The 21,597-nt window shown below is 34.9% G+C and overlaps 3 protein-coding genes across 3 annotated transcripts; all 3 read right to left on the bottom strand.

Annotated features, from left to right (window-relative positions):
- Positions 1-739: 739 nt before the first annotated feature.
- Positions 740-4,523, bottom strand: LOC143617523 (maltose excess protein 1-like, chloroplastic). Its single transcript, XM_077090051.1, has 9 exons — positions 4,180-4,523; positions 3,936-4,082; positions 2,632-2,922; positions 2,456-2,545; positions 2,160-2,261; positions 1,940-2,058; positions 1,765-1,827; positions 1,612-1,673; positions 740-1,182 (listed from the first exon to the last, which is right to left on the bottom strand). The coding sequence occupies exons 1-9, from the start codon at positions 4,462-4,464 to the stop codon at positions 1,100-1,102; spliced, it is 1,242 nt and encodes a 413-aa protein (XP_076946166.1). The 5' UTR covers positions 4,465-4,523; the 3' UTR covers positions 740-1,099.
- Positions 4,524-8,383: 3,860 nt separating this feature from the next.
- Positions 8,384-12,151, bottom strand: LOC143617527 (dual specificity protein kinase YAK1 homolog). The gene is made up of 5 exons (XM_077090054.1): positions 12,080-12,151; positions 11,146-11,805; positions 10,486-10,644; positions 9,634-9,887; positions 8,384-8,889 (listed from the first exon to the last, which is right to left on the bottom strand). The coding sequence occupies exons 2-5, from the start codon at positions 11,688-11,690 to the stop codon at positions 8,810-8,812; spliced, it is 1,038 nt and encodes a 345-aa protein (XP_076946169.1). The 5' UTR covers positions 11,691-11,805; positions 12,080-12,151; the 3' UTR covers positions 8,384-8,809.
- On the bottom strand, positions 11,843-13,036 carry LOC143617528 (dual specificity protein kinase YAK1 homolog). Its single transcript, XM_077090055.1, has 5 exons — positions 12,908-13,036; positions 12,581-12,691; positions 12,399-12,481; positions 12,250-12,324; positions 11,843-12,154 (listed from the first exon to the last, which is right to left on the bottom strand). Exons 2-5 carry the CDS (start codon positions 12,687-12,689, stop codon positions 12,053-12,055), a joined length of 369 nt encoding a protein of 122 aa, XP_076946170.1. The 5' UTR covers positions 12,690-12,691; positions 12,908-13,036; the 3' UTR covers positions 11,843-12,052.
- Between the last annotated feature and the right edge of the window lie 8,561 nt (positions 13,037-21,597).

The following is a 21,597-nucleotide window of genomic DNA, read 5'->3' as shown; positions in this document are numbered from 1 at the left end:
TGACAGCCGTTGTGCCGCCACAATAGCATAACTCTCTAGCGTAACACAAAGTGAGACGAAAACCCGGGTGGACTCAGGGTTCGAGCTGACAACCTTTGCACAAGGTCCGGCTCAAATCCTTCATTGCCAATGTCCACCTAAATGTGACACAAGTGGTATTTAAACTTGAGTCTTCACTGAATAACTTAAGCCTCCTACCATTAGACCACAAGTGGAGAATAAAATGTATTCTAATTTGATTATCATTTTACCTAAATGTATTGAAAAAAGGGTTTTTAAATGTAATAAACGGTGTTTCTTCAGTCTGCCGTACCAACCAACTATAGCTTAGGCTTAGGCTTGTGCTCAGACTAAACAAGTTGGCTCGATTGAAAAACAATGCATTTAACAATCAATTGTTGACGCTTTCAATAGTCTACTCTTCGACCTTAACAAGGACTCAACACTGACAATACTAACACGAAAAAGAAAGAAAATCGGCCGAATAATCAAGTAAAAGTAGTTTCGTAACGAAAGGTTACACGAATTTTGACAAGCCTTGATGGGCTTAACACATTCATGATTCATGTGTATAAATGATTGTACATTGTAGCAGATTTTATTGTTGTATCATGATTTTGCAACAATGGCCAAGTAACACCAAACTTCGTAATTTGTTTTTATGATTTAGTTTTTTAATAATTCAATCTTTCAAAACCGGATCAATATAATATGGTACATATTAACCTACAAAGGTTTCTTAATACTATATATAAATAATTAATTTATTAAATACGATTACAAAACTTAACATTAAATTAAAAAGAATATTATCCAAATAAAATGGCCTATAACAGTCTTGATGACTTTACACTTTGTATTAATAGCTATAATCATAATTTGAACCAATATCAATCTACACTATACTTCCTCCTTGAAGACAACTACACATAATTCTGAGCTTGACTATCTTCTAGACCAAGTTCCACTGAATATGGACCGCAGCGAGTTGCTGTGTTATGTCACTTATTACCATGGTGAGTGGTGACACGTCATCTTTTTCAAGCACATCACTCACAAGTCACCATATCATTTGCATGAAATTCGACTTGCAAATGTTTTAAGAGCCTAAAAACAGCACCTTTAGAGATGTCAATGGTGAACCAAAACCATACGCCTTACTATCGTTCCATAGTGCAAATCCTGTGAAGAAAAAAAAACATCAAAAATAAAGATTTTCATTTTCATTCTAAAATAAGCCACAAAATACAATAATCAGGTTAAGTTTATGATTTTTCAACCAAAAAATAAAGGTAAATTTCTTGAAATAGAAATATACTTTCATTTTTTTTATCAATCAGCAACCATAAGAGAAATTACATTGCTATTATGGGTTAATAAAATAAATGAAAGTATGTAGCTATGACTAATAACTTTTTATATTAAGTTGCCATAATAAGTAAAACAGATAGGTATTTTGCTATTTTAAAGGTTAACTCCAAAAATACTTATCTAATTCTGACAACATTAAAATACTTATCTAATTCTGACATTATTAAAATACTTAACTAATTCTGACATTGATAAGCTAATATACGACATGGGTGCAAAGAGCATATTAAAAGTGCAAACCTATCCAAAGAAATAAGCCAACTGTTGCAGCCAAGAAGAACTCCTTGCTGATACTTGCACAACTGAATACATCCATAATCATGGTTATTAACATATAATTATAATTAAATTAGCTAAAATTGCTAAACATTGCATTATCTATAAAAGACTTACAGGTACATGCATATAAGGTTTCCCCATCCATAAAAGAAAGATGCCCAACAGGAACCAGTAAACCTGACCAAAAGTGTTAAATCAATCCATCATAAAAAAATCAAATTAGTGTACGTAATTATAATATTTCAATCAAATTTACTGCCCCTTTGAGAGATATAAAAATGAAGTGTACCACATGAGATCTTTAACAAAGAGTGCACGCGGGATTAAAAGTCCATTTCCAGTCATGGCAAGCAGCAATGAGAAAGCTGACAAACCTCTAATGTTTTCAGGATTCAAAAAATTTGTCCACTGTTATAGAACCAAAAGCTGTTAATTAATTATCTAATTAATTGAGATTTATTTTATAAACTTACGAACTAAATAATATTTATGAGATATATGCTAGCTACCATTTGTGCAACAGGCATCCACATGAAAAGAAGTGTAGCGGTCCATCCAGATATTGATCCAACAAATTTGGTAGCATTTTCTGGAAGCTTTCCAATTCGAGCCTGCGGATATGACAAGTAATTGCAAAATTTTAAAAAAATGAACAATTAGTCCCTGTGGTTTGAGTGTTTGACCAAATTGCAAGTTTGGTCTCCATATTTTAAAAATTGCAATATGGTCAAACCACAAGGACCATTTGTGCAATTTTTATTAATATTAACTAGAAACTTAATTAATCAAACATAACTTAGCTTACCATGACAACAGTGACCACTGCTATCACAAAAGATAATATTCCTGGCAAGATACTGTTTGGAACATAAGGTACAAACGTTGACCACATGACCTACATTATGTTTATTGATATCACAATTAATGAGAAATTATATTGTTGCATTTTGAGCTAAATGAAAAAAGAAAAGATTATATTACTTGTGGAAGTGCAGAGAGGCCAGCAATAGTAATGAAATCCTCCCAAAAGTTCCAGATATTTTGATTAAGCAATTTGAAATAATTTAAGAAATTAATGAGGAGACCAGAAGCAACGACAACAGAAGTGGCTGTAAAGTGTGGTATGGGCATGGATCCGGCCATGGCTAGTTGAGTGATAACCGCATATGTTGATATAACTCCCAAAGTTTGAACAATCATTGCTTCGGTTTCACCTTTTTTCGCAAAATAAGATAGTAATGACAGGTTTCCAAGAAGTCCAGTAAACATTCCCTGCAAAATAATATGTGATTTTGTGGAGTCAAATATAATGATATCAGGATTATCAGAACTTCAAGCAATCATCTATGGAGAGGCGTTTGGAATTTGACCATTATAACAGCTTATACTGAGTTTTGAGAATTTCCATTGAAGAAAAATGTTTATTGAGTGAAATAAGTTGCTTTCAATAAGCAGTTTTATTTTACTTACTTTTATTGGCAAATTCAGAAATTACAAGTTTACTCTTAAGGTGAAGTAAGCAGTGTTGTAGAATTCGGGATTAATCAATACTCTACCGATGCGATTTCACATAACCGCCCATTAATCGATATTCTGTCAAACTCGGTCAAAAAGGTAATATTACATAATTCTAAGAGTTTAAGTAATTACAAGTTTACAACTTTTAAACGCATTGTTGGCTTTTAACCCAACTTCCCCCAATGTTTTTTAAACGGCCATAACTTTTTCATACGTTAATATATATATTTTTTTAAATTACACCATTAAAACATGCATTTTATTTTCTTTAGCTAAGGGTCTCTCTGGACGCCACCTCTTTATCCATGTGGATAGAGGTACGGTGTGCCTACATCCCACCCTCCCCAGACCCTACTTATAGCTATGCTATTGGTGGGAATTCACTGGGTATGATTGATTGATATATGATATGGTGTTGCTATAGGTTTGTTTTAATTCAAAAAGAAAAATTACATGTTACGTGATTACCAGTGTCCGTGTTCCCCGCCGCATCACGTGGACACCTCTTTAGTGTGTGTGTGTAATTGAAAAAATACATATAAAAATTCCAATCTGATTAATAATCCCTATCAATCGCCTAGCAAGTTCTACAACACTGGAAGCAAGTAAGTAGTTTCCAACAAGCTAAATAATTAGCTTGTTCTTATAAGTACAGTAAATCCTTAACTAATCAATTCTAAAAAGTTGAAGTTGATTATCTAATTCTTAATAGTGTTTCATACACACAATTAGAAGAGTATAAAACTATATATTATGTATATAAATACCAGCCATGGAACAGCAAAAAGGGCAGCCTTATTTCCAGCAAGAAGATTACGAGCATTCAGCACAATTTGAGGCAGCTGGAGCAATAGAAATGGGACATTTGCACCTCCAGCGAATTTTGCAGTCAGTGAATCCCATTGCTTCAAACCCTAATTAAACAAACAAACATAAAAACAGAATTTTAAATTACAAAGACATATAAACAAATCAAAATATAATCATAATCAATATTATTTTTATTCAAACCTCCTTCTGTTGGTCATCTTCTTCTTGGTGAATAGGATTGGGGATATCGGAATCTAGAGCCCGTAGGGTTTTCACTCGAAGAAACGAGTGATTATTATTATTCAATGAAGAAGAAGAAGATTTCAGAGTGAACGGACGAATAGTTGAGAGTTTGGAGAAATGAGAGTGATGATGACGATGATGAAGAGAAGGCAGGACATTATTAATATTATTATTATTATTATTAGTGGTTAACGGTTGAAGAGGCGGAGCTCCGGCCAGAGCCACCACATGACCCATCGTCATTCTTCACTTCACAGATAGACGATGGTGGGTTGGGAGATAAAACGGGTCCCGATTATGTATTTTTTGTTTGTACTTTTTAATTTTTATACTTGCATTCAATTGAAAAGTAAGTGCGGGTATAGATACCGATACCAATGATATTCGGTCTATATCAGTTTGTTACGGGACTTGTAGTCGGAAAAAAAATGTTGAGCACTAGTTGGAAGGTTGCGATGAGTATAGGTAAATCTTTACTTCACCCAATGTTAGAAATTGTCGGCTTTGAAAGCCTCGTTTTTGCTTTTTATGTATACGTTATAATAATCTGGATAAAATGAATCTAGATAACATAAATGTTAACTTAACTACAGCAACGACCATACAATTAATACTAATAATAATTATAGCAGTAACAACTAGTAACATAAAGTGGTGAGTAAAATATAGAAAGTATAGCTGAACAAATAAAAGAGTAAAAAAGACAACTAACACTGTAAAAGTATTTATATGTTCCCCTAAGAAAATTTGTGTCAAAACAAAATTTTGGTAAAATTAAGGATATGACAAACACAAGTGTAGGAAAAACTAATGTACAAAACAAATCCAAGACATATTTTATACACTCATGTCAAACTCTATAACCTTTTATCTGGCATGTACAAGAATATATCCCGACTGATCTGTTAGGAACAAAGCGGCGCGCGGAAGCGAAACAGCACACACATGCACAACGATAAACACGCATAAACGAAAATATAAACGACACAAGAATTTAACGTGGTTCGGTCCCCGCGAGGGGACCTACGTCCACGGGCTGCAACTAGGTTTTCTTATTATCTCAGAACCAAGATTTCAATTACATGATGGGATATATATAATAAACAATATTAGGGTTAAACATAATTAGGAACCAAAACTGGGCCTCCTAATAAAACCGGCCCAAAGGCCTTCATAACCCAACAATCTCCCACTTGAAGGCCTTGCGATAAATTCCAGCCTGCCATCCAAGTAAATATAACAATCTCATTCATCCAGTAACTCTAGTAATCTTCAGTAATAGAAATCTACCAAGCCTCCAGTTCCAAGAACTAGCTAAAACTTCAACAAAAGAAGTTCTCCAAGCCTCCAGTTCTCTAGGAACAAACTAAGATTTCTACCAATCCACACCCTGGTTGCATCCGCCCTTCTCATCAGTTACCTGAAAGGCCTATTGAAGCTCCCGAGAACTCTAATCCGGTCATCCCAGACCCAGCCATGACAAAACTCGCCAATGACTCATCCTCAATCTTAACCGACCCTCACTTACTCACACAACCGGCTTCAAAGACTTCCAGAGGATAAACACTCTCCAAATCAGCAGACTATACCAGGAGAGATTTTCACATTCGGATTCCTGGTCCTCCGAACCCAACGTCCCTTTGGAAACGAACCTAGAACACACCGCGTGCTCCCACTGTTGCCAAAACCCCGAACATGTTCAGACCTCCGAATACGCTCAAGCTGACATCCTCGTGGCTCTAGGCTTCATGTCTGCAAACTGAAACCCCTTAGCTCTACCCGATTCAGCGAGCCAAGACCTTATAACTCGGAAGTTGGTTCACTTCTTCCGACGATACAAAAAAAACTCGTATCTTCCAAAAGTCTTTAATTAAAAGATTCAACAATGCTTCATTGAAGTGAGTAACAAATAAAGCATACCATAATCTTGAACCCAAGAGTCGTCACCGCCTTCACTGAGTCCCAATGCATCAACCCCAGATACATTCTCAAAAGCAGAATTCCAAACCTTTCGACATCGACCCTTAAAATGTCTCACCTCTACGCAACCTACCAAGTCGACTATGCCCAGCTCCCACTGTTTCTGTTATCCCAACCCATGCCACACCAACACTCCATGAGATGAACCCCACTCGTACTATCCCGGCAAATAACTTTACCCAACACGAGATTATGAACCTCTCAAATGGTGTACCACTGATCACCACCAAACAAGATATAACTTCACAATTCCAAACGAACAAGAAGTAATAATCACAGTTTCGAACCAGCTAACAGGCAAACAGCTATAACAACAGTAGAACTTTCATGAAATCAAGCGGTACCAAGGGTTCTATGACCGTACACACGATCAGTTAACTCAAACCCTAACCGAAAGATCATCCAAACGAGCAATAGTTTACATGACATGCCACTAACCTCATTTTTTTTTATTTTTTTTTTTCACTTATGCCGTCACCAGCACACCCGCTGGTTCCATTTTCTCCAAGTTTATCCATCACCAGTACTATATCCAAGTTCACATGACAAACCAATCAACCAAAATCCATAACCGTCAACATTCCGATCATAACCACCTCGTCTTCAGTTATAACAATAACAAACGAGAACAAATCGAAAACAGTGAACAGACACAACAAGGGCACGGGCCTAAACTTGACGATTGTTCAACAGAACACTGCCAAATAAACCGATTTGCTCTTGCAATAACCGATAAATCAACTAACTGTAAATAAACTATATAAAGTTACCTCAGACTAATCTCTTGCAAACAAATCTGAACCCGAACCTAAATGGTCTTCACAAAACCCGGTTCCCTAATTTACGGTTGATAATAAATAGTCAAACCCTAACTCAGCCTGACAGCCACCAATCTTGACTGTCGATCACTGATGAACACGAACCAGAAATTAACCCTGCGATCTCCAAGAGTTATTCACGGTGACGGACCTACCCAACCCTAATCACCAAAAAACAGATTCGAACCAAAACCTTCTGCGAAATCGTTACCAGTGCAACGAACCGTGTGTCCAACAAGCCAAAGCTCTGATGCCACTTGTTAGGAACAAAGCGGCGCGCGGAAGCGAAACAGCACACACATGCACAACGATAAACACGCATAAACGAAAATATAAACGACACAAGAATTTAACGTGGTTCGGTCCCCGCGAGGGGACCTACGTCCACGGGCTGCAACTAGGTTTTCTTATTAGCTCAGAACCAAGATTACAATTACATGATGGGATATATATAATAAACAATATTAGGGTTAAACATAATTAGGAACCAAAACTGGGCCTCCTAATAAAACCGGCCCAAAGGCCTTCATAACCCAACATGATCATGTTCTCTGTAAAGTTGAAAGTTCTACAAGGGGGCGTTATCAGTCTTATCTTTACATACCTAAGCCATCTAAAGTTTGAAATAAACACATAATTTAAAAGTTTTTAACTATAAAATTAAGATGCATAAATGAGCAATAGTTGACATTCAAGTCAATTCAATATTGAAGGTTTACTCTACTAAGACCATGGAGCAACAAATTAAAATTTGAATAACTAATATATTTTTTATATTTGTTAAGAGTTGAGATTATGTAAAAATGTTAAAACTAAATTTTTACGAAACCACAGCTATGTGCATTTTCTATATAATTAACTTAAATTAATCACTTCAAATTTACCAAACTTCAAAACTTAGATATAATTTAAGCAAATTTCATTTTGATGATACAAACTATAACCCATTAATCAATAATAATCCATACCAATAATGTGATGAATTAATAACTTTGCACACAATATCACTGCCCTAACATAAAAGATGCTCCTAGTAAACAATTAACTGGCTTCATTTTGATTAAAAGTTTGTAATTTTTAATGAAGATAAAAGCAGACAAGGTTACTTTTCCGTTAGAGTAAGATTATCCTTCGCTAGAAAGTAACAGTCAAGAGTATCAACAATTACATTGCCAACATAAATTATCATTAACCGATGGGTTATAATTTAAATTATTAAAATTCATTTTTCAGGTCACTTTTACCTTTGCATACAAATGTATCAAATATCTCACACACACTAATATTTCCAAACAATATGATAATATAATTCATTAACATAACCCCAAGATCCTTATATATAGACAACTTGCATGTGCCATGCCATTGACACACTTGTCTCAGCCATCTGGCTAATAAATAGACTTTCTTGGATCCACATACTTTGGAATTTTAATACAATAAATGAGTGATCCAAGATTGACACAAATTGCTAATACAAGCAAAGAGGTCACTGACCAATATCTTATACTTTGTATCCATTTTGCACAAAATTAATCAGCCACATTACACACAAAAAATAATAAAATGAACAAACCATTTTACACTACTCCTTTTCAACATTCCACCAAAAAAACAGCCAAGAACAATAAATGAAAGAAACATAAGGGAGCCAGTTTCATTGGTCGTACTAAAAATATCACTATGAATGCACATTTATAAGTCACACTTCAAGTCTTCAACTACCAATTATCATCACAACATCCCTTAAAAGTAAAACTTTCTATATATTATATCACCATTTCCAACCATCAGACGATCCTTTCGTATTCGTTCCGACCATGGGAAGATGGCAGAATATTGGCGGCTATAGGATGGTTGCCCCTACGCCCTACAAAAAAATAACTTCAGTTTATAATAACTACAAAAGAAACTGGTGAAATGGGTCATGAGTCCTATGGTGTATTTTTAATGCATAAAACCGTTCAAAAACTAAAGGCTAAAAACGAAGTAGTAAAACTTCGTCCATAGTGGATTTTCATTTTGAATAATTTATTCAAGAAAGTAGACCATGGCTTAAATTATATAACTTTTGTGATCATATCCAACACACTTTACAATTCATGAAAAACTTGGACAAAAGGTGATGCAATTCAATTGGATCAAACATTTTATAGAGCTAAAATAAAGCAAGCATTGACCCGTTAGCCAACTTGACTGACCCACGAGTTGCCAGTTGCCAATTGGCAAATTACAACTGGTATTCTTATGAAAGAACTAGCTTAGGTTATTTTTATCCATACCGGAAAACTCGACTAGTTTAGCTAAAAAGAAAGTTAACAAGTCAAATGCGTTGAAAGCCGCCCGGAATGTTGTTTTAATGCATAAAATCGCCCAAATAACTATATTAGAAAAGGTCATTATTTATGTGACTTTTATCATGTTTGACATACTAATCATTTAAAAATACGAACAAAAAAATTGTAAAAAAAGTACCCCCGACCCTTGTCAAATGACACCTACTTTGACTCGTTAACCAACCCATCCACTCGTCCAGTTTGCCACACTTACACTTTCTATTAGACGCAATTCCAAGAAAAATTCAAGAATTAAAGAGAAAGTGTTGTAAAAGTACCCCAAGGTGCACTATTGTTGCTTCCTGGGGAACGAGGCCCCCCTGAATTGAAATTGGGAAGTGGGGCCTTGAAATGATTCCATTCACCACCACGAGTACTGCCCATTGACCGTCCATACCGTTGAACCGGTGGCTGACCCAACCGGCTAGGTGAGAAGTGGGGTATCAAATGAGAAGAATTCATCATCATAGGGTGAACATACACATCAGGTGATGTTTCTGCATTCGGAAATGCTTGTATAGGCACATTTGGCCTGTACCGAATAATACATTAGTATACAATAAATAAAATTAGGGTTTATTACACAACCATGTAACTTACTTTCACCTTTTTTTTCATTGTATATAATTAAACATGTTTTTTATCCATTGTATGCAACCTACTTTCATGTTTTTCTACCACTGCATGTAACTGGTGACCTGGCAGACTGCCAAGTCATCACAAATATTTTGCCGGCTATAGATGGTTGGTTATATATAGTGGTAAAAAGAACCATTTTTTGAAGGTGAAAGTTACATGCATTCTCATTTAAATAACCCCTAAAATTAAGGTTTAGTACGCCAAAATGTACTTTCACCCTTTATCATTATTTGCAAAAAAAAAAATATTATTTTCCTCATTGTATGTAACGTGCTTTTAGTTTTTTACCACTGTATTTAAGTAGCAACCTATAGAAGGTAAAAATAAATGGTGATGTGGCGCATCGCCACATCATCAGAAAATTGTTCAACAAAAGGATGCTTGCATACATTGCTAAAACTGGAAGTATAATGTATACGAGGAGAAAAACCATTTTTTTTCTTACGTGCAACATTAGGTGAAATTAAGTTACATTTGCATGATGAACTTACCTTTGTGTTGACAAATTTGAGTTGGACGTTTGGTTGAATTGCCCAACCCCACCAAATGGTCCGGTAGGCGAAAAAGCTTGACTAACTTGCATACTCTTACTGAATTCCAACGTCATGCTGTTCAATTCTGAAGAATTATCTTCAAGAAGCAGATCATCACTGAAATAAAAGTCAAAACAAGAATGGTTCATCACTCAAGGAAAAGTAAAAAAAAAACATACTCTAAATTTTTGCAACAAGAAGCCATGACATCAATTTACTAGCAACCTATTCTAAAACTATTGCAGTGGCAACTTCAGCCCATTTACTTAGGAATGGGCATATTTGGGTTATGATTCAAGTAAGTCTCAAAAAGAATGTACACTTGCTAGATAATATGTCAAGTTTCCCGTTCTACACTTAATTACACGCACCATCACATAACTGCAATAATTGTACATTCCTAGAACTGTGCACGTTTCAAAGGGGTAAAAAATGTACAACTCACATCTGCCTATTATATAAAGCACTACTTGTATGTTCCTGATGTAATAGATAACACGGTTTGACATAACCACAACAGTGGGTCACATAATTTCATATTAAACAAAATAAACCAAACATGACACAAAAAAGTAAATAGAATATAATAAAATCCAAAAATAAGGCATCAACCATTACCTGTAATTAGGGTCCCAGTCTCCAGGATCAGGCAGTGAACTACTAGCTTCAGGTTTATCATGTTTAGGAGGCAATAAAGGTTTACCCGACCCAAATGAGCTGTTGGCCCCACCATTTCCACTATTCCTTTGTTGTTGCATCCGATGTGCAGAAGCTGTGCTTTCTTGAGGTGGTAAAGTACCCGAATACCCCCATCCTTTTCTTCTATTCATCTGATTACCCATCGACCCTGTTCCTTTCCCGAGAGGTGACCCGTGACAACTCCCTCTAGCAGGAGAACTCGGGCCATAATGTCCAGGAGATCCAGCTGTCACTTGGCTATAGGGTGGAGTGAACTGCGATGGACTAGTGCCTAATGACATAGGTGCAAAATTGCCAGCTGGACTGAATCCGAACCCGTTTCCATGGGGAACTTGCATAGCTCTTCGTCTAGCATCAGGACTGGTTCCAAGCACCGGGATATTTTGTTGGTAGTTGTTCATAGGAGATGGGCCCCACCGGGGAAAAATATGCCAACATATTACTGTTGTCTCCATAACTGCCATAACTACTTCCAACTACAGTGCCATCGTTATAACTTCCAAAATTGCCCCCATGTCCAAAAGGTGATGCTTGGAAATGAGAGTTGTTATACATTGCAACCCGATTTCCACCTAGAACCTAAATGTTTAAAAAATTCTAATATTTACAAAAGAGAAAGTATCACAAACGGTCCTAGTGGTTTGACCCTTTTGACCATATTTCAATTTGCAAGTTTGGTCCCCAGATTTTAAAAACTGCAAACTTAGTCCAAACATTTGTAAAAGAGACCTGCAGGGACCATGTTTGCAATTTTTAAAATCTAGGGACCAAACTTGTAATATGGTCAAACCACAGGGACCATTTGTGCAATCTTCTCTTCAAAAAGTTAATACATAACACAGAAGTTGCTCACATTAGGCGAGAGACCTGCAGCAAACCAATGACCCGCAGCAGGATGATGGTCAACCTTCACATTATGAGAAACAGGCTACATTGCAAAAATTAAAAATAAGTCATTCACACATTAACCCAATATTTAAGTAAATAGGTAATTCAGATTATAAAGTAAGAAATATTGGTTACCAAACGAGGAGTCTCGGGAGCAGGCACATAGGGACAAGTAAAAGGTTCCCCGGTAACAAAAGGATGCTTAGAAGCCTGCGCCATGATATGATAATTTATTGGCATTATATTATTTACTATTAAATAAAAAGAAAATGTCATCTGATGACCTGCATTGGTGACCACCGCTTAGCTGGATCAAATTCTACAAGTCCCTTCAAGAAGTCAATCAGCGAAAGTCGCATTTGACTTTCTGCATGAGATAGCCATTATATATTTATCTATAAAAGATTTAGGGAGAAAAATAAAATAAATTTAGCGATAAGGATGGATATAATTATACAAAGCTAACCTCTAACCAAATCTGCTTCTTGCAGGTTCTTTTTATAAGGATATTTTTTAACAATTCCTTCAAGATTCATGTGGTTGAAGTACTCCTTTCCAATTGAAGGTTTTTTCATCTCTCTAAATAAAAAAATTATAAATAACAAATAAATAAGTTTCTTTAGGGTTTCATACAGTATATGGCCTTGGGATGTAACTACAATCTATAGATACACAGTATTGCATAAGTTCAATGATATTCATTTCATCCTAAAGATACAGAGAAACTGACTTCTCTAGTTTCATGTGATTTGTACAAATGAAAGAAAATATTAAGAAGATGAAAAATGAGGACTTACAGCTTCATATTCTTGCTCATTTAAAGGTTGGTAAATACTTATTCCATCTTCGTGGTTTACACTCCCAACACACTTAAAGAACTTGCTAGTGTTTTTCGCCCCTTTCAACACATAATCAGGTGGTTGTTCCCAAGGGCATTACTTGAATGCTACTGCGGGTACATGCGAAGACATGATGAAAAGGGCTATATTTGCCAGAGAATTGGGAGTTCCTATCGTAATGCATGACTACCTAACAGGGGGATTCACTGCAAATACTAGCTTGGCTCATTATTGCCGAGATAATGGCCTACTTCTTCACATCCACCGTGCAATGCATGCAGTTATTGATAGACAGAAGAATCACGGTATGCACTTCCGTGTACTAGCTAAAGCGTTACGTATGTCTGGTGGAGATCACATTCATTCCGGTACCGTAGTAGGTAAACTTGAAGGGGAAAGAGACATCACTTTGGGGTTTGTTGATTTACTACGTGATGATTTTATTGAAAAAGATAGTTTTAAATATGTAAACTTATTATATTAAAATAAGTTTTAAATAATAGCAATATTAATAATATACTATATATATTATTAATATATATAATATAATAAATAATGAATAAGTATTTGAATAGAATAACTAATACCATTATTATAAATGGTTATTAGTTAAGTAATAACATTATTATATTGCTAATTATATTATTGTTAAAATAACCAAATATTTTATTTGGTATAATGAATAATCTCTTTACATATTAATAACCGTAAACATAGAACCATTTTGATTTTAATATTACAAAATGGTTGAATTGTTATTTAAAATATCTTTGCTATGATATTTTAGCAAAGATATTATTAAAATTATTAATGTTTTAGTAGGTCTTCATTAATCTTTTCCTGAGTTTGACAATTTTTTGTATTCGAATATTTATTCGTTTTTTTTTTTTTGAATTGTTTGAATTGTATAGGGCTCTAGGGCTATACGGACTCGAACCGTAGACCTTCTCGGTAAAACAGATCAAACTTATTATTATCAAAATGATATGAACTGTTTCAAAGACCCAACATGCATTTTTTGTGCATTGGGCTCTTTCATTAACTGATAGAAATATCAGCTAGTCCGCCATTTTTATTTTTGACAGAAAAATAAGAAGATGGCTCCATGTGCTCTGAGTCATTATGTTGATTCAGATTCAGGAACACTACCAAAGTTTTTCAAGGGGGGTTATCTTGACGTAGGTTTGCCTCTGGCCTAGATTCACTTAAGTGAAATGAAGTCTCTATCGCTCTACTTAAAAATCAAATATGAAAACTTCATACACCTTAAAGTTCATAGGACGAAAAGAGGTTTTTTTGAGGCCCTGATACTCAGCCTAGCATTGAATAGACTAGGTATTCACCTTATCAATATATCAAATCAACGGTGGGGTCTGTTTGGCACCTAACTGGGCACCTAAATCGGACCGAACCCTTGTCAGGCTATTGTTCTCTTCTTCCCTCAAAGTTATCGAGTAAGACATCGATTTATCAATAAGATCAATTTTTTTGATTGCATGATGCACTGCCCTGAAAAACATCGGCGCGCGTGTAAACGAGGTGCTCTACCAACTGAGCTACAGCCCTTAGTGCTTGTAATACATATTTTATTATGTAGATAATTTCTTGTCAAGATGACTATTCCATGATCCAAGATCATATTGATCGGTATTGCTTCTAAGTAATATGATATTTATAATCCATCGACGGGAGGAGTCCCTTTTGGTTTTCTTTGTGAAGATAAATGACCTACTTAACTCAGCGGTTAGAGTATTGCTTTCATACGGCGAGAGTCATTGGTTCAAATCCAATAGTAGGTAGAACTTATTAGATACCGCGGTCAATGGTATCTAATAAGTTTTTATACCCATTTGATTTTAGTAATATTTTTTTTGTATCTTTTCTATTCTATTTCTTTTTCGTTGCATAAAAATGTGATCATAAAAGTATGATTTCGCTTGATTGTATTTAATCGACAGAATCAAGTCAAACAAAATAACCAAATATAGGGTGTATAAATTGATGATTATTCGGACACACCGACTGGTTATGAAATGGCGTTGATAGCCTCTACTCGTGTCCTAGCCCGTCGTAGAGCTAGATTTGCCTCAATTGTTTGTCTCTTTCCTTCAGCTTTTCTCAAAACATCTTCCGCTATTTCAAGAGTTTGCTGAGCTTCTTGTGGATCGATGTCACTACTTTTCTCTGCATCATTTACTAAAACAGTGATTTCATTATTACCTATTCTAGCAAAACCGCCCATCAGAGCCATCGTTAGCCATTGGTCGTTAAGGTGTATTCTCAAAATACCTATATCTACTGTGTGGCAATAGGAGCGTGATTTGGTAATACGCCAATTTGTCCACTATTAGTATATAAAATGATTTCTTTCATTTCTGAATCCCAAACAATTCGATTAGGGGTCAGTACACAAAGATTTAAGGTCATTTCTTCAAATTGCTCTCCGTTTCTAAGTTGATAGCCTTCGCCGTAGCTTCATCGATGTTACCCTACCAAATAAAAGGCCTGTTTGGGAAGACCATCTAATTCTCCGGAAAGGATTAATTGAAAGCCTCTAATTGTTTCTACTAAACCAACATATTTTCCCGGAGAATCCGTAAAGACTTCTGCTACGAAAAACGGTTGTGATAAGAAACGCTCAATTTTTCGCGCTCTTGCTACGGTTAAACGATCTTCTTCGGATAATTCGTCTAATCCTAGAATAGCTATAATATCTTGAAGTTCTTTGTAACGTTGTAAAGTTTGCTTAACCTGTTGTGCAGTTTCATAATGTTCTTCACCGACGATCCGGGGTTGTAGCATAGTTGACGTTGAATCTAAAGGATCTACTGCTGGATAGATACCTTTGGCGGCTAATCCTCTTGATAGTACGGTAGTAGCATCTAAATGTGCAAATGTCGTAGCAGGAGCAGGGTCGGTCAAATCATCTGCAGGTACATAAACAGCTTGAATAGAAGTTATGGACCCTTCTTTGGTAGAAGTAATTCTTTCTTGTAAAGAACCCATTTCGGTACTAAGGGTAGGTTGATAACCCACGGCGGAAGGCATTCTACCCAACAAGGCGGATACTTCAGATCCTGCTTGGTCAAAACGGAAGATATTGTCAACAAATAAAAGAACGTCTTGTTCATTAACATCTCGGAAATATTCCGCCATAGTTAGGGCAGTCAAACCAACTCTCATACGAGCTCCCGGTGGTTCATTCATTTGACCGTAAACTAGAGCTACTTTTGATTCTGCAATATTTTGTTCATTAATTACTCCAGATTCTTTCATTTCCATGTAAAGATCATTTCCTGCACGAGTCCGTTCACCGACTCCGCCAAAAACAGATACGCCTCCGTGAGCTTTGGCAATATTGTTAATCAATTCCATAATGAGTACTGTTTTACCCACGCCAGCTCCCCCGAATAGTCCGATTTTTCCTCCACGGCGATAAGGGGCTAAAAGATCTACTACTTTAATTCCGGTTTCAAAAATAGATAGTTTTGTATCTAACTGTATAAAGGCAGGCGCAGATCTATGAATAGGGAATGTTGTGCTATTATCTACAGGACCTAATTATCAATAGGCTCCCCAAGGACATTGAAAATTCGTCCGAGAGTCGCTCCACCGACCGGAACACTTAGCGGAGCTCCCGTATCCAGTACGTCCATTCCTCTCGTTAGACCGTCTGTAGCACTCATAGCTACGGCTCTAACTCGATTGTTTCCTAATAATTGCTGTACCTCACAAGTCACATTAATTGGTTGACCAACGGTATCTCGACCCTTAACTACCAAAGCGTTATAAATATTAGGCATTTTGCCTGGCGGAAAAGCTACATCTAGTACCGGACCAATTATTTGGGCTATACGCCCCAGGTTCTTTTTGTCAAGCGTGGCAACCCCAGAACTAGAAGTAGTAGGATTCATTCTCATAATATAATAATAAAGTAAAAAGATCTCATTTTTTTGCGAAAATGAATTATCGCATTCAAAATAAATGTCCGATGACAAGTTGATCGGTTAATTCAATAAGAAATGGGAGTTAGCACACGATTTTGTTAGTACCATCCAACCGAATCCAATTTAATTGTTTACTTATTCAATTTCAATGAGTGAATTTTCAAGTTCAACCAACCCATTTTCAAAATATCAAGTAGATGAATAAGAATCTTGAGAAAATCTTTCATTTGTCTATCATTATAGACAATCCCATCTATATTATCTATGGAATTAGAACCTGAACTCTATTTACGATTCAGTATTTCTATATCATCGGCTCTTCTTATTTCTATTGATTTACATCTAGCCTGTTCAATTTTTTTGATCTTTTCATAGAAATATTCCACATATTTTCAAATCTAGTATTTACATATACAACATATATCACTTACAATATATATCACTGTTAAGGGGGAATTTCTTAGGAAATATAGGCCTAAGAAATAAAATAACCGAATTATTAGACATTATTTTAAATAACCAATAGATTATCGGTTTTTAATATATTTTAATAGTATTATTACAATTCAACCATTTATTAGACATTATGTAATTTGACCTCACAAGTCAAATTACTCGATATAATAATAATCAAGTATATCAAATGAAAGATATTATTACATTATGTTATTAAATAATTTAACATAATGTAATATTAATAATGGGTTTGTAACCCGAATCCATAGAATTATATTGTAATATTATTAACAATATTATTAACAATAAATTATTCTATCAAAATGATTTTAAATAATAAAATTATATATTTTAAATAACATTAATAATATCCCCAATATAATAACCATAAGAGATTTGCCTTTTCTATTGATTCCTATGGATTGGATCCAAAACAATTCTTGAATGGGGTATTCAACTCCAGGTATGAATGGAAAACGACATCTTTATTGGTTTTATTGGTTCTATTTCCTATTTTTTATGAAGAGAATGAATCTTTTTATCGAAGGATCAGAAAAAAAGGGTCCGAATCTCCTGCGGGAATGATTTGGAAGAGCCAAAACCAAAAATAGTGGTATTTGCTAGCAACAACATAATGGAGGCAGTCAATCAATATAGATTGATCCGAAATCTGATTCAAATCCAACATAGCACCCATAGGTACATAAGAAATGTATTGAATCGATTCTTTTTAATGAATAGATCCGGTCGCAACTTCGAATATGGAATTCAAAGGGATCAAATAAGAAAGGAGACTCTGAATCATAGAACTCTAATGAAATATACGATCAACCAACATTTATCGAATTTGAAAAAGAGTCAGAAGAGATGGTTCGATCCTCTTATTTTTTTTTTCTCGAACCGAGAGATCCATGAATCAGGATCCTGATGCATATAGATACAAATGGTCCACTGGGAGCAATCATTTCCAGGAACATTGGGAACATTTCGTTTCTGAGCAGAAGAGCAGTTTTCAAGTAGTGTTCGATCGATTACGTATTAATCCATATTCGATTGATTGGTCTGAGGTTATCGACAAAAAAGATTTGTCTAAGCCACTTCGTTTCTTTTTGTCCAAGTTGCTTCTTTTTTTGTCTAACTCACTTCCTTTTTTGTTTGTCAGTTTCGGGAATATCCCCATTCATAGGTCCGAGATCTACATCTATAAATTGAAAGGTCCGAACGATCCACAGTTTTTAGAATCAATAGGTCTTCAAATCGTTCATTTGAAAAAATTGAAACCCTTCTTATTGGATGATCGTGAGACTTGCCAAAAATCGAAATTCTTGATCAATGGAGGAACAATATCACCATTTTTGTTCAATAAGATACCAAAGTGGATGATTGACTCATTCCATACTAGAAAGAATCGCAGGAAATCCTTTGATAACACGGATTCCTATTTCTCAATGATATTCCACGATCAATACAATTGGCTGAATCCCGTGAAATCATTTCATAGAAGTTCATTGAGATCTTCTTTTTATAAAGGAAATAAACTTCGATTCTTGAATAATCCACATCACTTCTGCTTCTATTGTAACAAAAGATTCCCCTTTTATGTGGAAAAGGCCCGTATCAATAATTATGATTTTACGTATGGACAATTCCTCAATATCTTGTTCATTCGCAACAAAATATTTTCTTTGTGCGTCGGTAAAAAAATGCTTTTTGGGGGAGAGATACTATTTCAGCAATCGAGTCACAGGTATCTAACATATTCATATCTAAGGCTTTTCCACAAAGTGGTGACGAAACGTATAACTTGTACAAATCTTTCCACTTTCCAACTCGATCCAATCCATTCGTTCGTAGAGCTATTTACTCGATCGCAGACATTTCTGGAACACCTCTAACAGAGGGACAAATAGTCAATTTTGAAAGAACTTATTGTCAACCTCTTTCAGATATGAATCTATCTGATTCAGAAGGGAAGAACTTGTATCAGTATCTCAATTTCAATTCAAACATGGGTTTGATTCACACTCCATGTTCTGAGAAATCTTTACCATCCGAAAAGAGGAAAAAACGGAGTCTTTGTCATAAACCCCTATCGTTTAATAACAATAATTATTAATAACAATTATATTTTAAAGTAGATATCTAATATTTAATATTTTGTTCAGATAATAATAGCAATATTAATAATTTAAAATTCGGTGTACATAGGAGTAGCCTGAATAAATTTGACTTGTGGATGGAGCTACAGAATGTTTAAAATTTTGTTCAGATAGTAAATAGGACTCCTTACCATTATTTGGTTATTTCCGGTTGAATTGTTTGGTTATTTTTTTCTTATCAGTTATTTTTGTTGATAATACCAAAATTTTTCAACGAGATAGTGATAGTACTGCTAAATGGATGGTCTCATTTAACATATAATAATAGCAAAAGACTTCTATCTATATGAAATATGGAACGGAACCCCAAGGAAAAATAACTAAGTCTTTTTGGGGAATATTGGAGAAGAAAAGGACGTTTTTTCTGTATTTAACAAAAAGTACATCTTTTTTACTAGATAATTGTACATTTAAATATGTATTATCTTATTGATTACAATAAAATGAAAAAATGAAGGAGGTTTTTCAATGCGAGATCTAAAAACATATCTTTCCGTGGCACCGGTACTAAGTACTCTATGGTTCGGTTCTTTGGCAGGTTTATTGATAGAGATTAATCGTTTTTTCCCGGATGCGTTGACGTTCCAATTCTAGTTATTGGCGCGGGACGGAATAAAGAATATTAGAGATACAATTAAATATCAGCCCCCTCTTTTCTCTTTTTTCCCTTTTTTAGAAGAAGGGAGGAAAGAGAAAGAATAAAAGTGCATTCAACAGCTGTGAGACTCAGGTTCTGGTTGGAATGAAATGAATATTTCATTCTATGGAAGTCGAATACAAACAGTGGTTCTAGGGAAAGAGTATTATACAAGATACTTATATAAAATATAAAATGCTGTACTGTGATTTGAAAGTTTAGAAATCTTTCTATCTTATTTCCGATATTGAGTGTAGTGAAATCTTGCATAAGAGGATAGCAAGTTACAAATTCTATTTTGTTTTTTCCTTCCTTTCTTCTTTTTCATTTCGGATTGAAAGAGGAAGAGTTGAGTAAATGAAAAATCCAAAGGAGGTTCATGGCCAAGGGTAAAGATGTGCGAATACCGGTTCTTTTGGAATGTACCGCTTGTGTTCGAAACGGTGTTAATAAGGAATCAACGGGCATTTCCAGATATATTACTCAAAAGAACCGGCACAATACACCTAATCGATTAGATAATCATAGTAGATGATAACATCACTGTTCCCATCCCTATTGCAAAACCGTACATGAGATTTTCATCTCATACGGCTCCTCAAAGTCACAAATAAATCCAAGGACCCATCCATTATTCTTTTTCTTGATATGTTTGTAGGATAGATAGATAGATATAAAATGAAATCCATTGTAGGGTCCCCATTAGACACTGGAATTCTGTCTGCTATATATATATTGCTTCTGAATTCATCTTATCTTTTAATAATTTAAATTCTTCTTTGTTAAGTAATAACTTAATCCTTGAATAAAATGTTTCTTGTAACAATATATATAGATATAGATATTTCAACCTAACGTTTTCAATTACGAAATCCAATTATCCAATTAGACGTTGGATTAGTTCGCGAATCATGACAAGAATTATATCTCTATATAGAGAAAGAAAAAAATCTATTTTTTCTAGTGCAATTTCATTCAGTCTTTCTATTTCTTTTTTTTTTCGTTCCTATTCTCCTTTCTCAAAAACAGGGGACCTTAAACAAAGTTAAAGGATTACTTCGTTCTTGATAGTTATTTACTTAATCGGTGAATAGAAGTATACTCTGGATCGGAATCTGGGAAGTACTCCTTGATCATTTCTACCAATTTAAAGCCCCTAATTCTTTTTATACACAGAAATACACTTACATAATCTCTATTACGAATCCTTTGTGTACCTTAGTGTTCCTAGCTATCCACTCATTTTTATCAATCTACTTTCGGGTAATACATATGGTAATAGATAGTAAAAACCTCATAAAGTTGATCTTTTGAACCCGCTTCAAGTCATGATGACTAATCAATCAATCTTGGGGTAAAAAGTCTCTAATACTTATATTAACTTTTCTTAACTTTTGTACATAGGAAATGAGATTCAATCTTTTACTGCAAATTTATAAGCCGTT

The sequence above is a fragment of the Bidens hawaiensis genome, unplaced genomic scaffold (genome assembly GCF_021521415.1).
Source record: "Bidens hawaiensis isolate Kalapana, Puna unplaced genomic scaffold, B.hawaiensis_p1.1 tig00055209_1, whole genome shotgun sequence".
NCBI lineage: Eukaryota > Viridiplantae > Streptophyta > Magnoliopsida > Asterales > Asteraceae > Bidens > Bidens hawaiensis.
Note: the sequence above shows the minus strand (reverse complement) of the source record. Positions and strands in the feature narration are given on the sequence as shown.

Excerpts from the sequence above, each read along its gene's own strand:
- LOC143617527 (XM_077090054.1), bottom strand. The coding sequence starts at position 11,690 with ATGGCAGTTATGGAGACAACAGTAATATGTTGGCATATTTTTCCCCGG. Across the intron at positions 10,645-11,145 it reads GACTGGGACCCTAATTACAG|TGATGATCTGCTTCTTGAAG; the intron begins GTAATGGTTGAT and ends CTTTTATTTCAG. Across the intron at positions 9,888-10,485 it reads TCAAATTTGTCAACACAAAG|GCCAAATGTGCCTATACAAG; the intron begins GTAAGTTCATCA and ends TATTCGGTACAG.
- LOC143617528 (XM_077090055.1), bottom strand. The coding sequence starts at position 12,689 with ATGAAAAAACCTTCAATTGGAAAGGAGTACTTCAACCACATGAATCTT. Across the intron at positions 12,482-12,580 it reads AGAAGCAGATTTGGTTAGAG|AAAGTCAAATGCGACTTTCG; the intron begins GTTAGCTTTGTA and ends TATCTCATGCAG. Across the intron at positions 12,155-12,249 it reads CTCCCGAGACTCCTCGTTTG|CCTGTTTCTCATAATGTGAA; the intron begins GTAACCAATATT and ends TTTGCAATGTAG.
- LOC143617523 (XM_077090051.1), bottom strand. The coding sequence starts at position 4,464 with ATGACGATGGGTCATGTGGTGGCTCTGGCCGGAGCTCCGCCTCTTCAA. Across the intron at positions 4,083-4,179 it reads AAGATGACCAACAGAAGGAG|GGTTTGAAGCAATGGGATTC; the intron begins GTTTGAATAAAA and ends TTGTTTAATTAG. Across the intron at positions 2,546-2,631 it reads GCCTCTCTGCACTTCCACAA|GTCATGTGGTCAACGTTTGT; the intron begins GTAATATAATCT and ends AACATAATGTAG.